Source organism: Oncorhynchus nerka, linkage group LG27 (genome assembly GCF_034236695.1).
Source record: "Oncorhynchus nerka isolate Pitt River linkage group LG27, Oner_Uvic_2.0, whole genome shotgun sequence".
Classification (NCBI taxonomy): domain Eukaryota; kingdom Metazoa; phylum Chordata; class Actinopteri; order Salmoniformes; family Salmonidae; genus Oncorhynchus; species Oncorhynchus nerka.
The window spans coordinates 5,065,041-5,084,129 of NC_088422.1; the positions used below are offsets into that span (position 1 = coordinate 5,065,041).

At 45.0% G+C, this 19,089-nt stretch overlaps 1 protein-coding gene across 1 annotated transcript in view; it reads right to left on the reverse strand.

Moving 5' to 3' along the window:
- LOC115127035 (chondroitin sulfate proteoglycan 4-like) overlaps nt 1–19,089 on the reverse strand; it is a 118,022-nt gene that overhangs the window by 31,512 nt on the left and 67,421 nt on the right. The window contains exons 10-11 of the mRNA XM_065011336.1: nt 10,563–10,761; nt 1–120 (exon numbers count right to left, since the gene is read on the reverse strand). The exon at nt 1–120 is cut by the window's left edge and continues 12 nt beyond it. Coding sequence (XP_064867408.1) covers nt 1–120; nt 10,563–10,761 — 319 coding nt within the window. The remainder of the gene's footprint in view (nt 121–10,562; nt 10,762–19,089) is intronic.

Here is a 19,089-nt window from a genome sequence, read left to right on the forward strand (position 1 = left end):
TGAGAGGTCTGTTAATCTCCAGGCTGAGGACCAGGGCGCTGGCTGTGATGCTGAAGATCTGTCGGGGGGCAAAGTTCACTCCGTCGTTCACCTGGAAGTTGAACCCTCCAGACATGGCACCTGTTAGTGGGAAACAACATAATCACTTCTGGTTACCATGGCACCTGTTAGTGGGAAACAACATAATCACTTCTGGTTACCATGGCACCTGTTAGTGGGAAACAACATAATCACTTCTGGTTACCATGGCACCTGTTAGTGGGAACCAACATAATCACTTCTGGTTACCATGGCACCTGTTAGTGGGAAACAACATAATCACTTCTGGTTACCATGGCACCTGTTAGTGGGAAACAACATAATCACTTCTGGTTACCATGGCACCTGTTAGTGGGAAACAACATAATCACTTCTGGTTACCATGGCACCTGTTAGTGGGAAACAACATAATCACTTCTGGTTACCATGGCACCTGTTAGTGGGAAACAACATAATCACTTCTGGTTACCATGGCACCTGTTAGTGGGAAACAACATAATCACTTCTGGTTACCATGGCACCTGTTAGTGGGAACCAACATAATCACTTCTGGTTACCATGGCACCTGTTAGTGGGAACCACACAAATGAAACAGACAGCTCTGATTCCATTCGGCCCCAAGACAATAAGCTTCAAGGGCCAGTAGTTATCAAGCGTCTCAGAGTAGTAGTAATGGTCCAGGATCAGTCTTGCGCTTTACATCATAATGAGTAAGGCTATATGGACAGAGGGGGGGGGGTGAGCATGATCCTAGACTCCTAGGGGGGAAAAAAGTATATCTTGAATATAAAAGGGTTCTTCGCCTGTCCCCATAGGAGAATCCTTTTGAGAACCCTTTCCACAGAGGGTTCTACATGTACTACTATAGTACACCCCTCTGGTATCTACTACTACAGTACACCCCTCTGGTATCTACTACTACAGTACACCCCTCTGGTATCTACTACTACAGTACACCCCTCTGGTATCTACTACTACAGTACACCCCTCTGGTATCTACTACTACAGTACACCCCTCTGGTATCTACTACTACACACCTCTGGTATCTACTACTACACCCCTCTGGTATCTACTACTATAGTACACCCCTCTGGTATCTACTACTACACCCCTCTGGTATCTACTACTACACCCCTCTGGTATCTACTACTACAGTACACCCCCCTGGTATCTACTACTATAGTACACCCCTCTGGTATCTACTACTACAGTACACCCCCCTCGTATCTACTACTATAGTACACCCCTCTGGTATCTACTACTATAGTACACCCCTCTGGTATCTACTACTATAGTACACCCCTCTGGTATCTACTACTACAGTACACCCCTCTGGTATCTACTACTACACCCGTCTGGTATCTACTAATACAGTACACCCCTCTGGTATCTACTACTACAGTACACCCCTCTGGTATCTACTACTACAGTACACCCCTCTGGTATCTACTACTACACCCCTCTGGTATCTACTACTACAGTACACCCCTCTGGTATCTACTACTGCACCCCTCTGGTATCTACTACTACACCCCTCTGGTATCTACTACTACACCCCTCTGGTATCTACTACTACAGTACACCCCTCTGGTATCTACTACTGCACCCCTCTGGTATCTACTACTACACCCCTCTGGTATCTACTACTACAGTACACCCCTCTGGTATCTACTACTGCACCCCTCTGGTATCTACAACTACACCCCTCTGGTATCTACTACTACAGTACACCCCTCTGGTATCTACTACTATAGTACACCCCTCTGGTATCTACTACTACACCCCTCTGGTATCTACTACTACACCCCCCTGGTATCTACTACTACAGTACACCCCTCTGGTATCTACTACTACTACACCCCTCTGGTATCTACTACTACACCCCTCTGGTATCTACTACTACAGTACACCCCTCTGGTATCTACTACTACAGTACACCCCTCTGGTATCTACTACTATAGTACACCCCTCTGGTATCTACTACTACACCCCTCTGGTATCTACTACTACACCCCCCTGGTATCTACTACTACAGTACACCCTCTGGTATCTACTACTACTACACCCCTCTGGTATCTACTACTACACCCCTCTGGTATCTACTACTACAGTACACCCCTCTGGTATCTACTACTACAGTACACCCCTCTGGTATCTACTACTACAGTACACCCCTCTGGTATCTACTACTACACCCCTCTGGTATCTACTACTACAGTACACCCCTCTGGTATCTACTACTACAGTACACCCCCCTGGTATCTACTACTATAGTACACCCCTCTGGTATCTACTACTACAGTACACCCCCCTCGTATCTACTACTATAGTACACCCCTCTGGTATCTACTACTATAGTACACCCCTCTGGTATCTACTACTATAGTACACCCCTCTGGTATCTACTACTACAGTACACCCCTCTGGTATCTACTACTACACCCGTCTGGTATCTACTACTACAGTACACCCCTCTGGTATCTACTACTACAGTACACCCTCTGGTATCTACTACTACAGTACACCCCTCTGGTATCTACTACTACACCCCTCTGGTATCTACTACTACAGTACACCCCTCTGGTATCTACTACTGCACCCTCTGGTATCTACTACTACACCCCTCTGGTATCTACTACTACACCCCTCTGGTATCTACTACTACAGTACACCCCTCTGGTATCTACTACTGCACCCCTCTGGTATCTACTACTACACCCCTCTGGTATCTACTACTACACCCCTCTGGTATCTACTACTACAGTACACCCCTCTGGTATCTACTACTGCACCCCTCTGGTATCTACTACTACACCCCTCTGGTATCTACTACTACAGTACACCCTCTGGTATCTACTACTGCACCCCTCTGGTATCTACTACTACACCCCTCTGGTATCTACTACTACAGTACACCCTCTGGTATCTACTACTATAGTACACCCCTCTGGTATCTACTACTACACCCCTCTGGTATCTACTACTACACCCCCCTGGTATCTACTACTACAGTACACCCCTCTGGTATCTACTACTACTACACCCCTCTGGTATCTACTACTACACCCCTCTGGTATCTACTACTACAGTACACCCCTCTGGTATCTACTACTACAGTACACCCCTCTGGTATCTACTACTACAGTACACCCCTCTGGTATCTACTACTACACCCCTCTGGTATCTACTACTACAGTACACCCCTCTGGTATCTACTACTACAGTACACCCCCCTGGTATCTACTACTACAGTACACCCTCTGGTATCTACTACTACAGTACACCCTCTGGTATCTACTACGACTACACCCCTCTGGTATCTACTACTACAGTACACCCCTCTGGTATCTACTACTACAGTACACCCCTCTGGTATCTACTACTACACCCCTCTGGTATCTACTACTACAGTACACCCCTCTGGTATCTACTACTACACCCCTCTGGTATCTACTACTACAGTACACCCCTCTGGTATCTACTACTACACCCCTCTGGTTTCTACTACTACAGTACACCCCTCTGGTATCTACTACTACAGTACACCCCCCTGGTATCTACTACTACAGTACACCCCTCTGGTATCTACTACTACAGTACACCCCTCTGGTATCTACTACGACTACACCCCTCTGGTATCTACTACTACAGTACACCCCTCTGGTATCTACTACTACTACACCCCTCTGGTATCTACTACTACACCCCTCTGGTATCTACTACTACACCCCTCTGGTATCTACTACTACAGTACACCCCTCTGGTATCTACTACTGCACCCCTCTGGTATCTACTACTACACCCCTCTGGTATCTACTACTACAGTACACCCCTCTGGTATCTACTACTGCACCCCTCTGGTATCTACTACTACACCCCTCTGGTATCTACTACTACAGTACACCCCTCTGGTATCTACTACTATAGTACACCCCTCTGGTATCTACTACTACACCCCTCTGGTATCTACTACTACACCCCCCTGGTATCTACTACTACAGTACACCCCTCTGGTATCTACTACTACTACACCCCTCTGGTATCTACTACTACACCCTCTGGTATCTACTACTACAGTACACCCCTCTGGTATCTACTACTACAGTACACCCCTCTGGTATCTACTACTACAGTACACCCCTCTGGTATCTACTACTACACCCCTCTGGTATCTACTACTACAGTACACCCCTCTGGTATCTACTACTACAGTACACCCCCCTGGTATCTACTACTACAGTACACCCCTCTGGTATCTACTACTACAGTACACCCCTCTGGTATCTACTACGACTACACCCCTCTGGTATCTACTACTACAGTACACCCCTCTGGTATCTACTACTACAGTACACCCCTCTGGTATCTACTACTACACCCCTCTGGTATCTACTACTACAGTACACCCCTCTGGTATCTACTACTACACCCCTCTGGTATCTACTACTACAGTACACCCCTCTGGTATCTACTACTACACCCCTCTGGTTTCTACTACTACAGTACACCCCTCTGGTATCTACTACTACAGTACACCCCCCTGGTATCTACTACTACAGTACACCCCTCTGGTATCTACTACTACAGTACACCCCTCTGGTATCTACTACGACTACACCCCTCTGGTATCTACTACTACAGTACACCCCTCTGGTATCTACTACTACTACACCCCTCTGGTATCTACTACTACACCCCTCTGGTATCTACTACTACAGTACACCCCTCTGGTATCTACTACTACACCCCTCTGGTATCTACTACTACAGTACACCCCTCTGGTATCTACTACTACACCCCTCTGGTATCTACTACTACAGCACACCCCTCTGGTATCTACTACTACAGTACACCCCTCTGGTATCTACTACTACAGTACACCCCTCTGGTAACTACTACTACAGTACACCCCTCTGGTATCTACTACTACAGTACACCCCTCTGGTATCTACTACTACAGTACACCCCTCTGGTATCTACTACTACACCCCTCTGGTATCTACTACTACAGTACACCCCTCTGGTATCTACTACTACAGCACACCCCCCTGGTATCTACTACTACAGTACACCCCCCTGGTATCTACTACTATAGTACACCCCTCTGGTATCTACTACTACACCCCTCTGGTATCTACTACTACACCCCCCTGGTATCTACTACTACAGTACACCCCTCTGGTATCTACTACTACTACACCCCTCTGGTATCTACTACTACACCCTCTGGTATCTACTACTACAGTACACCCCTCTGGTATCTACTACTACAGTACACCCCTCTGGTATCTACTACTACACCCCTCTGGTTTCTACTACTACAGTACACCCCTCTGGTATCTACTACTACAGTACACCCCCCTGGTATCTACTACTACAGTACACCCCTCTGGTATCTACTACTACAGTACACCCCCCTGGTATCTACTACTATAGTACACCCCTCTGGTATCTACTACTACAGTACACCCCCCTCGTATCTACTACTATAGTACACCCCTCTGGTATCTACTACTATAGTACACCCCTCTGGTATCTACTACTACAGTACACCCCTCTGGTATCTACTACTACACCCGTCTGGTATCTACTACTACAGTACACCCCTCTGGTATCTACTACTACAGTACACCCCTCTGGTATCTACTACTACAGTACACCCCTCTGGTATCTACTACTACACCCCTCTGGTATCTACTACTACAGTACACCCCTCTGGTATCTACTACTGCACCCCTCTGGTATCTACTACTACACCCCTCTGGTATCTACTACTACACCCCTCTGGTATCTACTACTACAGTACACCCCTCTGGTATCTACTACTGCACCCCTCTGGTATCTACTACTACACCCCTCTGGTATCTACTACTACAGTACACCCCTCTGGTATCTACTACTGCACCCCTCTGGTATCTACTACTACACCCCTCTGGTATCTACTACTACAGTACACCCCTCTGGTATCTACTACTATAGTACACCCCTCTGGTATCTACTACTACACCCCTCTGGTATCTACTACTACACCCCCCTGGTATCTACTACTACAGTACACCCCTCTGGTATCTACTACTACTACACCCCTCTGGTATCTACTACTACACCCTCTGGTATCTACTACTACAGTACACCCCTCTGGTATCTACTACTACAGTACACCCCTCTGGTATCTACTACTACAGTACACCCCTCTGGTATCTACTACTACACCCCTCTGGTATCTACTACTACAGTACACCCCTCTGGTATCTACTACTACAGTACACCCCTGGTATCTACTACTACAGTACACCCCTCTGGTATCTACTACTACAGTACACCCCTCTGGTATCTACTACGACTACACCCCTCTGGTATCTACTACTACAGTACACCCCTCTGGTATCTACTACTACAGTACACCCCTCTGGTATCTACTACTACACCCCTCTGGTATCTACTACTACAGTACACCCCTCTGGTATCTACTACTACACCCCTCTGGTATCTACTACTACAGTACACCCCTCTGGTATCTACTACTACACCCCTCTGGTTTCTACTACTACAGTACACCCCTCTGGTATCTACTACTACAGTACACCCCCCTGGTATCTACTACTACAGTACACCCCTCTGGTATCTACTACTATAGTACACCCCTCTGGTATCTACTACTACACCCCTCTGGTATCTACTACTACACCCCCCTGGTATCTACTACTACAGTACACCCCTCTGGTATCTACTACTACTACACCCCTCTGATATCTACTACTACACCCTCTGGTATCTACTACTACAGTACACCCCTCTGGTATCTACTACTACAGTACACCCCTCTGGTATCTACTACTACAGTACACCCCTCTGGTATCTACTACTACACCCCTCTGGTATCTACTACTACAGTACACCCCTCTGGTATCTACTACTACAGTACACCCCCCTGGTATCTACTACTACAGTACACCCCTCTGGTATCTACTACTACAGTACACCCCTCTGGTATCTACTACTTACTACACCCCCCCTGGTATCTACTACTACAGTACACCCCTCTGGTATCTACTACTACAGTACACCCCTCTGGTATCTACTACTACACCCCTCTGGTATCTACTACTACAGTACACCCCTCTGGTATCTACTACTACACCCCTCTGGTATCTACTACTACAGTACACCCCTCTGGTATCTACTACTACACCCCTCTGGTATCTACTACTACAGCACACCCCTCTGGTATCTACTACTACAGTACACCCCTCTGGTATCTACTACTACAGTACACCCCTCTGGTATCTACTACTACAGTACACCCCTCTGGTATCTACTACTACAGTACACCCCTCTGGTATCTACTACTACAGTACACCCCTCTGGTATCTACTACTACACCCCTCTGGTATCTACTACTACAGTACACCCCTCTGGTATCTACTACTACAGCACACCCCCCTGGTATCTACTACTACAGTACACCCCCCTGGTATCTACTACTACAGTACACCCCTCTGGTATCTACTACTACAGCACACCCCCCTGGTATCTACTACTACAGTACACCCCCCTGGTATCTACTACTACAGTACACCTCTCTGGTATCTACTACTACAGTACACCCCTCTGGTATCTACTACTACACCCCTCTGGTATCTACTACTACAGTACACCCCTCTGGTATCTACTACTACAGTACACCCCCCTGGTATCTACTACTACAGTACACCCCTCTGGTATCTACTACTACAGTACACCCCTCTGGTATCTACTACTACAGTACACCCCTCTGGTATCTACTACTACACCCCTCTGGTATCTACTACTACAGTACACCCCTCTGGTATCTACTACTGCACCCCTCTGGTATCTACTACTACACCCCTCTGGTATCTACTACTACACCCCTCTGGTATCTACTACTACAGTACACCCCTCTGGTATCTACTACTGCACCCCTCTGGTATCTACTACTACACCCCTCTGGTATCTACTACTACAGTACACCCCTCTGGTATCTACTACTGCACCCCTCTGGTATCTACTACTACACCCCTCTGGTATCTACTACTACAGTACACCCCTCTGGTATCTACTACTATAGTACACCCCTCTGGTATCTACTACTACACCCCTCTGGTATCTACTACTACACCCCCCTGGTATCTACTACTACAGTACACCCCTCTGGTATCTACTACTACTACACCCCTCTGGTATCTACTACTACACCCCTCTGGTATCTACTACTACAGTACACCCCTCTGGTATCTACTACTACAGTACACCCCTCTGGTATCTACTACTACAGTACACCCCTCTGGTATCTACTACTACACCCCTCTGGTATCTACTACTACAGTACACCCCTCTGGTATCTACTACTACAGTACACCCCCCTCGTATCTACTACTATAGTACACCCCTCTGGTATCTACTACTATAGTACACCCCTCTGGTATCTACTACTATAGTACACCCCTCTGGTATCTACTACTACAGTACACCCCTCTGGTATCTACTACTACACCCGTCTGGTATCTACTACTACAGTACACCCCTCTGGTATCTACTACTACAGTACACCCCTCTGGTATCTACTACTACAGTACACCCCTCTGGTATCTACTACTACACCCCTCTGGTATCTACTACTACAGTACACCCCTCTGGTATCTACTACTGCACCCCTCTGGTATCTACTACTACACCCCTCTGGTATCTACTACTACACCCCTCTGGTATCTACTACTACAGTACACCCCTCTGGTATCTACTACTGCACCCCTCTGGTATCTACTACTACACCCCTCTGGTATCTACTACTACAGTACACCCCTCTGGTATCTACTACTGCACCCCTCTGGTATCTACTACTACACCCCTCTGGTATCTACTACTACAGTACACCCCTCTGGTATCTACTACTATAGTACACCCCTCTGGTATCTACTACTACACCCCTCTGGTATCTACTACTACACCCCCCTGGTATCTACTACTACAGTACACCCCTCTGGTATCTACTACTACTACACCCCTCTGGTATCTACTACTACACCCCTCTGGTATCTACTACTACAGTACACCCCTCTGGTATCTACTACTACAGTACACCCCTCTGGTATCTACTACTACAGTACACCCCTCTGGTATCTACTACTACACCCCTCTGGTATCTACTACTACAGTACACCCCTCTGGTATCTACTACTACAGTACACCCCCCTGGTATCTACTACTACAGTACACCCCTCTGGTATCTACTACTACAGTACACCCCTCTGGTATCTACTACGACTACACCCCTCTGGTATCTACTACTACAGTACACCCCTCTGGTATCTACTACTACAGTACACCCCTCTGGTATCTACTACTACACCCCTCTGGTATCTACTACTACAGTACACCCCTCTGGTATCTACTACTACACCCCTCTGGTATCTACTACTACAGTACACCCCTCTGGTATCTACTACTACACCCCTCTGGTTTCTACTACTACAGTACACCCCTCTGGTATCTACTACTACAGTACACCCCCCTGGTATCTACTACTACAGTACACCCCTCTGGTATCTACTACTACAGTACACCCCTCTGGTATCTACTACGACTACACCCCTCTGGTATCTACTACTACAGTACACCCCTCTGGTATCTACTACTACTACACCCCTCTGGTATCTACTACTACACCCCTCTGGTATCTACTACTACAGTACACCCCTCTGGTATCTACTACTACACCCCTCTGGTATCTACTACTACAGTACACCCCTCTGGTATCTACTACTACACCCCTCTGGTATCTACTACTACAGCACACCCCTCTGGTATCTACTACTACAGTACACCCCTCTGGTATCTACTACTACAGTACACCCCTCTGGTATCTACTACTACAGTACACCCCTCTGGTATCTACTACTACAGTACACCCCTCTGGTATCTACTACTACAGTACACCCCTCTGGTATCTACTACTACACCCCTCTGGTATCTACTACTACAGTACACCCTCTGGTATCTACTACTACAGCACACCCCCTGGTATCTACTACTACAGTACACCCCCCTGGTATCTACTACTACAGTACACCCCTCTGGTATCTACTACTACAGCACACCCCCCTGGTATCTACTACTACAGTACACCCCCCTGGTATCTACTACTACAGTACACCTCTCTGGTATCTACTACTACAGTACACCCCTCTGGTATCTACTACTACACCCCTCTGGTATCTACTACTACAGTACACCCCTCTGGTATCTACTACTACAGTACACCCCCCTGGTATCTACTACTACAGTACACCCCTCTGGTATCTACTACTACAGTACACCCCTCTGGTATCTACTACTACAGTACACCCCTCTGGTATCTACTACTACAGTACACCCCCCTGGTATCTACTACTACAGTACACCCCTCTGGTATCTACTACTACAGTACACCCCTCTGGTATCTACTACTCCATCCAACTCCACTAGAAGACTAAGTTTGTACAGGTTTAGGATCAGGTCTTACCACTGTGGACGAACAGCAGCTGTCCCAGATGGATGTGTTGCAGGGTGAAGTTCAGGAGCGGCCTGGCGAGGGCGCTCTTCAGCGCCAGGTGGCCATTAGAGGGCGGAGTCACTATCACCTGCAGCTCCTCAGGGGGCGTGTCCTCATCCTGGGCATCCAGGTCGTCAGAGCGGATCTCTGTGACCGACCCCACCCACACCTGGTGAGACAACCAATCAAATCACTCACAAACTTGAGGCAACCAATCAAATCCTTGTATCTGTCACTGAGCCCCCCCCCCCCCCACCCGGGGAGACAACCAATCAAATCACTCACAAACTTGAGGCAACCAATCAAATCCTTGTATCTGTCACTGATCCCCCCCCCCCCCATCCACGCCTTAGGAGACAACCAAATCAAACAGATTTAAAGGCATTTTTTGTTTTCAACATATTTTTAATTGGTCAATTCCAATATCCATCTTCCTCCCACGTTGTTTAACCGCCCTCTTCACCATATGTCACAAAGGGCTTGACTGTAACCAGGCCAAGACCCAACTGTTATTGGAAGCAAGTTACTAAGTGAAGCCTGCTTAGTGCACCTAAAGTGGTATTTGAAACCACACAACACGTCACAAAGGGCTTGACTGTAACCAGGCCAAGACCCAACTGTTATAGGAAGCAAGTTACTAAGTGAAGCCTGCTTAGTGCACCTAAAGTGGTATTTGAAAAACAGCACTAACAGGTTAACACTGGAGTTGTGGCCTCTGACTTGTAGTTTTGCCTTTTCATGTCAGGACTAACAACGCTTTTAAAAAGACGACTCGGGAACTCTGACATTTCTGACTTGGAGACTCGTAGAAAAAAATAAGCTTGGAACTTGGAAAATATCAGAATCAACCGACCCACATTAAAAAAATATATATATAAAATACTCCCAGTTTACACTCTGTAGTATCCCTCGATCTCGTTTAGTGCTTAGTATATAATGTTGTAGTATACAAGAAAACTTTAGTAACATACTAAGAATGTTATTCTACAACAGGTTGGTCAAAACAAGCTTCTTTCAGACCAAAGCCTACGACGCAAAAATGGGCATCTTCTTTTCGGTTCCATCTGATAAATCCATACTCATCCAGTGTCCCATCAGCCCAGCCAGCCAGCCAGCCAGCCAGCCAGCCAGCCAGCCAGCCAGCCAGCCCAGCCAGCCAGCCAGCCCAGCCAGCCCAGCCAGCCAGCCAGCCCAGCCAGCCCAGCCAGCCAGCCCAGCCAGCCAGCCCAGCCAGCCAGCCAGCCCAGCCAGCCAGCCCAGCCAGCCAGCCAGCCCAGCCAGCCAGCCCAGCCAGCCCAGCCAGCCAGCCCAGCCAGCCAGCCAGCCCAGCCAGCCAGCCCAGCCAGCCCAGCCAGCCAGCCCAGCCAGCCAGCCAGCCAGCCAGCCAGCCAGCCAGCCAGCCAGCCAGCCAGCCAGCCAGCCAGCCAGCCCAGCCAGCCCAGCCAGCCAGCCAGCCAGCCAGCCCAGCCAGCCAGCCAGCCAGCCAGCCCAGCCAGCCAGCCAGCCAGCCAGCCAGCCAGCCCAGCCAGCCAGCCAGCCAGCCAGCCAGCCAGCCAGCCCAGCCAGCCAGCCAGCCAGCCAGCCCAGCCAGCCAGCCCAGCCAGCCAGCCAGCCAGCCAGCCAGCCAGCCAGCCAGCCCAGCCAGCCACAGCCAGCCAGCCAGCCAGCCAGCCAGCCAGCCAGCCAGCCAATTCATAAACTTGATCTCCACTGTAAAAAAAAAAAAGCATCAAGACATTATCTCCTCTTGCTTTTAGCCTGACATTTGGCTAGAAACTCGGCTCGGCCTCGAACCCATGACCGCAGCGCTGTTGTTTGGCATGCCCTCGTGTACAATTGCTTTATTTTAAAAACATATACATCTCTCTTATCCTCTATCTTGTTAAGTGTGTTCAGGTGTGTTAGCCGCGCCCACTATCTTGTTAAGTGTGTTCAGGTGTGTTAGCCGCGCCCACTATCTTGTTAAGTGTGTTCAGGTGTGTTAGCCGCGCCCACTATCTTGTTAAGTGTGTTCAGGTGTGTTAGCCGCGCCCACTATCTTGTTAAGTGTGTTCAGGTGTGTTAGCCGCGCCCACTAATTGGCCACACCTGATCTTAAAGAGTTCTTGTTTTCTCTGAAATGGGGTCTGTTTGAGTAGCCTAAAACATGGTATTTTAGCTCCATCCTGGTGATGCAGTGGACTGATCCCATAGACTGATCCCATAGACTCCCATAGACTGATCCCATAGACTGATCCCATAGACTGATACCATGGACTGATCCCATAGACTGATCCCATAGACTGATACCATGGACTGATCCCATGGACTGATCCCATGGACTGATCCCATGGACTGATCCCATAGACTGATCCCATAGACTGATACCATGGACTGATCCCATGGACTGATACCATGGACTGATCCCATGGACTGATCCCATGGACTGATCCCATAGACTGATCCCATAGACTGATACCATGGACTGATCCCATGGACTGATCCCATGGACTGATCCCATAGACTGATCCCATAGACTGATACCATGGACTGATCCCATGGACTGATACCATGGACTGATCCCATGGACTGATCCCATGGACTGATCCCATGGACTGATCCCATAGACTGATCCCATAGACTGATACCATGGACTGATCCCATGGACTGATACCATGGACTGATCCCATGGACTGATCCCATGGACTGATCCCATGGACTGATCCCATAGACTGATACCATGGACTGATACCATGGACTGATCCCATGGACTGATCCCATGGACTGATCCCATGGACTGATCCCATGGACTGATCCCATAGACAGAGAAGACTACAGGTTTGAATCTCACTAATGCGTGTCAACAATAGAACATGAATGCGTTCGCAACGATTCATGTCTAAGGGAAATTCATGTCCGTGTGTCCTATCTGTCCTTGGTGTTAAAAACAGTTAACCTACAATTAGTTACTTATTTTTTTCTCAAGCAAATTAGAATTATGTGTCCACTTGTGTCCATTGTTCTCAAAACAGAGTCATGTACTTAGTTGTTGTGTAACTCATTTAAAGTAATAACACTATTAAATTCCAAACAGTGAGTCCGGAACTTGTGTAGAGGGGACAGTAGAACCATAGAACCACTATTTCATTCCAAACAGTGAGTCCGGAACTTGTGTAGAGGGGACAGTAGAACCATAGAACCACTATTTCATTCCAAACAGTGAGTCCGGAACTTGTGTAGAGGGGACAGTAGAACCATAGCGTAAGCAAAGTGGTTGCAGAGAGCCATCTTGTGGACAACCAAATCAATCACATTTAAATGCCTTTTTTGTTTTCAACATATTTTTAATTGGTCAATTCCAATATCCATCTTCCTCCCACGTTGTTTAACTGCCCTCTTCACAACACAACACGTCACAAAGGGCTTGACTGTAACCAGGCCAAGACCCAACTGTTATAGGAAGCAAGTTACTAAGTGAAGCCTGCTTTGAAAAACCGGCTATCTATCCCCAATACTTAAAAGACATTGGTCTGTTGTGAGCCCAGTCTCAGTGTCGAACAGATTAACGGTTTCAACATCAATATTAAACACTACGTTTAAATATGGACATATCAACACTAATGTCCCGAGCTACAACATTCCTAGAACCATACAACACATATATATATAGCTTTTATCAATCAGAAGCTTATCATAGAATATATATATATATAACAAAACTAGATGTATCTTCAAATCAAATCAACGTTTATTTGTCACGTGTGCTGAATACAACAGGTGTAGTAGACCTTACAGTGAAATGCTGAATACAACAGGTGTAGTAGACCTTACAGTGAAATGCTGAATACAACAGGTGTAGTAGACCTTACAGTGAAATGCTGAATACAACAGGTGTAGTAGACCTTACAGTGAAATGCTGAATACAACAGGTGTAGTAGACCTTACAGTGAAATGCTGAATACAACAGGTGTAGTAGACCTCACAGTGAAATGCTGAATACAACAGGTGTAGTAGACCTCACAGTGAAATGCTGAATACAACAGGTGTAGTAGACCTTACAGTGAAATGCTGAATACAACAGGTGTAGTAGACCTTACAGTGAAATGCTGAATACAACAGGTGTAGTAGACCTTACAGTGAAATGCTGAATACAACAGGTGTAGTAGACCTCACAGTGAAATGTTTACTTACAGCCTCTAACCAATAATGCAAAAAAGGTGAATAATAGGTAAGAAAAGAAATAAAAGAGAGGCTATATACAGTAGAGAGGTTATATACAGTAGAGAGGTTATATACAGTAGAGAGGTTATATACAGTAGAGAGGTTATATACAGTAGAGAGGTTATATACAGTTGAGAGGCTATATACAGTTGAGGCTATATACAGTAGAGAGGTTATATACAGTAGAGAGGCTATATACAGTAGAGAGGCTATATACAGTAGAGAGGCTATATACAGTAGAGAGGTTATATACAGTAGAGAGGTTATATACAGTAGACAGGCTATATACAGTAGACAGGCTATATACAGTAGAGAGGCTATATACAGTAGAGAGGCTATATACAGTAGAGAGGTTATATACAGTAGAGAGGCTATATACAGTAGAGAGGTTATATACAGTAGAGAGGTTATATACAGTAGAGAGGCTATATACAGTAGAGGCTATATACAGTAGAGAGGTTATATACAGTAGAGAGGTTATATACAGTAGAGAGGCTATATACAGTAGAGAGGCTATTAAAGTAGAGAGGCTATATACAGTAGAGAGGTTATATACAGTAGCGAGGCTATATACAGTAGAGAGGCTATATACAGTAGAGAGGTTATATACAGTAGCGAGGCTATATACAGTAGAGAGGCTATATACAGTAGAGGGGCTATATACAGTAGAGGCTATATACAGTAGAGAGGCTATATACAGTAGAGAGGCTATATACAGTAGAGAGGTTATATACAGTACAGAGGCTATATACAGTAGAGAGGCTATATACAGTAGGGAGGCTATATACAGTAGAGAGGCTATATACAGTAGAGAGGCTATAAAAGTAGCAAGGCTATATACAGTAGAGAGGTTATATACAGTAGAGAGGTTATATACAGTAGAGAGGCTATATACAGTAGAGAGGATATATACAGTAGCGAGGTTATATACAGTAGAGAGGTTATATACAGTAGAGAGGCTATAAAAGTAGCAAGGCTATATATACAGTAGAGAGGTTATATACAGTAGCGAGGTTATATACAGTAGAGAGGCTATATACAGTAGAGAGGTTATATACAGTAGAGAGGCTATATACAGTAGAGAGGTTATATACAGTAGAGAGGTTATATACAGTAGAGAGGCTATATACAGTAGAGAGGCTATATACAGTAGAGAGGTTATATACAGTAGAGAGGTTATATACAGTAGAGAGGCTATATACAGTAGAGAGGCTATATACAGTAGAGAGGTTATATACAGTAGAGAGGCTATATACAGTAGAGAGGTTATATACAGTAGAGAGGCTATATACAGTAGAGAGGCTATATACAGTAGAGAGGTTATATACAGTAGAGGTTATATACAGTAGAGAGGCTATAAAAGTAGCAAGGCTATATATACAGTAGAGAGGTTATATACAGTAGAGAGGCTATATACAGTAGAGAGGCTATATACAGTAGAGAGGCTATTAAAGTAGCAAGGCTATATACAGTAGAGAGGTTATATACAGTAGAGAGGTTATATACAGTAGAGAGACTATATACAGTAGAGAGGCTATATACAGTAGAGAGGTTATATACAGTAGAGAGGCTATTAAAGTAGCAAGGCTATATACAGTAGAGAGGTTATATACAGTAGAGAGGCTATAAAAGTAGCAAGGCTATATATACAGTAGAGAGGTTATATACAGTAGAGAGGCTATATACAGTAGAGAGGTTATATACAGTAGAGAGGTTATATACAGTAGAGAGACTATATACAGTAGAGAGGCTATATACAGTAGAGAGGTTATATACAGTAGAGAGGCTATTAAAGTAGCAAGGCTATATACAGTAGAGAGGTTATATACAGTAGAGAGGCTATAAAAGTAGCAAGGCTATATATACAGTAGAGAGGTTATATACAGTAGAGAGGTTATATACAGTAGAGAGGCTATATACAGTAGAGAGGTTATATACAGTAGAGAGGCTATATACAGTAGAGAGGTTATATACAGTAGAGAGGTTATATACAGTAGAGAGGTTATATACAGTAGAGAGGCTATATACAGTAGAGAGGTTATATACAGTAGAGAGGCTATATACAGTAGAGAGGTTATATACAGTAGAGAGGTTATATACAGTAGAGAGGCTATATACAGTAGAGAGGTTATATACAGTAGAGAGGTTATATACAGTAGAGAGGCTATAAAAGTAGCAAGGCTATATACAGTAGAGAGGCTATATACAGTAGAGAGGTTATATACAGTAGAGAGGTTATATACAGTAGAGAGGCTATAAAAGTAGCAAGGCTATATATACAGTAGCAAGGCTATATATACAGTAGAGAGGTTATATACAGTAGAGAGGTTATATACAGTAGAGGCTATAAAAGTAGCAAGGCTATATATACAGTAGAGAGGTTATATACAGTAGACAGGCTATATACAGTAGAGAGGCTATATACAGTAGAGAGGTTATATACAGTAGAGAGGCTATATACAGTAGAGAGGTTATATACAGTAGAGAGATTATATACAGTAGAGAGGTTATATACAGTAGCAAGGCTATATATACAGTAGAGAGGTTATATACAGTAGACAGGCTATATACAGTAGAGAGGCTATATACAGTAGAGAGGTTATATACAGTAGAGAGGCTATATACAGTAGAGAGGTTATATACAGTAGAGAGATTATATACAGTAGAGAGGCTACATACAGACACCGGTTAGTCAGGCTGATTGAAGTAGTATGTACATGTAGATATAGTTAAAGAGACTCTTACTAGATGTGTGAATTCTTCATTAAATCAACGTAATGGAGATAATTGACAATCAATCTACATTTCTCTAAGATGAATGCTTAAACTATGACTAGAATAGAAAACTTGACTAAAAAACAGTTTATGGTCGAATGGGGGTGTACATCCCAAACTGAACACTATTCCCTATATAGTGCACTACTTTTGACCAGGGCACATATACAACAGATTGTGAGAAGAGACCAGGGCCCATAGATTGTTAGTCAAAAGTAGTGTGTCCTATATAGGGAAATATGGTGCCATTTTGTTTTCTTTCTAATTAGAGGGTCTGAACCAAGACGAGAGCCGAGAGGAATGTGTGGCATTCAGGGTAAAGCTCAAACTAAAAGCTCTACTTGTTGGTACTTCAATCACCTTGAACAGCTGGAATTCAGTCCAACTACACATTAGTACAGACACACACACACACACACACACACACACACACACACACACACACACACACACACACACACACACACACAACTGAGCGTGTCACACAGGAAACTGTTGAGGGGAGAACGACGCTAATGGACAGGCATCAAACACCTGGAAACCATTTGATTCCATTCCAGCCGTTCCGCTCCAGTAATAACCGTGAGCCTGTTCTCCTCCATGAGGGTGCCACCAGCCCCCTGTCTGTAACTAGCGAACAGATGGTCAACTGACAGATGGACAGACGGCTATACTGGCAGACGCCGTGTCTTCGTCCTAAATCGCACCCAAAAACGTTTTATAGTGCACTACTTAAGACCAAGGGAATAGGATGCTATACCAGTCTAAAATGATGCTATACCAGTCTAATAGGATGCTATACCAGTCTAATAGGATTCTATACCAGTCTTATAGGGAATAGGATTCTATACCAGTCTTATAGGGAATAGGATTCTATACCAGTCTAATAGGATGCTATACCAGTCCTATAGGATGATTCTATACCAGTCTAATATGATTCTATACCAGTCTAATAGGATGCTATACCAGTCTAATAGGATGCTATACCAGTCTAATAGGATTCTATACCAGTCTAATAGGATTCTATACCAGTCTAATAGGATGCTATACCAGTCTAATAGGATGCTATACCAGTCTAATAGGATTATATACCAGTCTAATAGGATGCTATACCAGTCTAATAGGATGCTATACCAGTCTTATAGGGAATAGGATTCTATACCAGTCTAATAGGATTCTATACCAGTCTTATGCTATACCAGTCTAATAGGATGCTATACCAGTCTTATAGGGAATAGGATTCTATACCAGTCTAATAGGATTCTATACCAGTCCAATAGGGAATAGGATTCTATACCAGTCTAATAGGATGCTATACCAGTCTAATAGGATGCTATACCAGTCTTATAGGGAGTAGGATTCTATACCAGTCTAATAGGATGCTATACCAGTCTTATAGGGAATAGGATTCTATACCAGTCTAATAGGATGCTACACCAGTCTTATAGGGAATAGGATTCTATACCAGTCTAATAGGATGCTATACCAGTCTTATAGGGAATAGGATTCTATACCAGTCTAA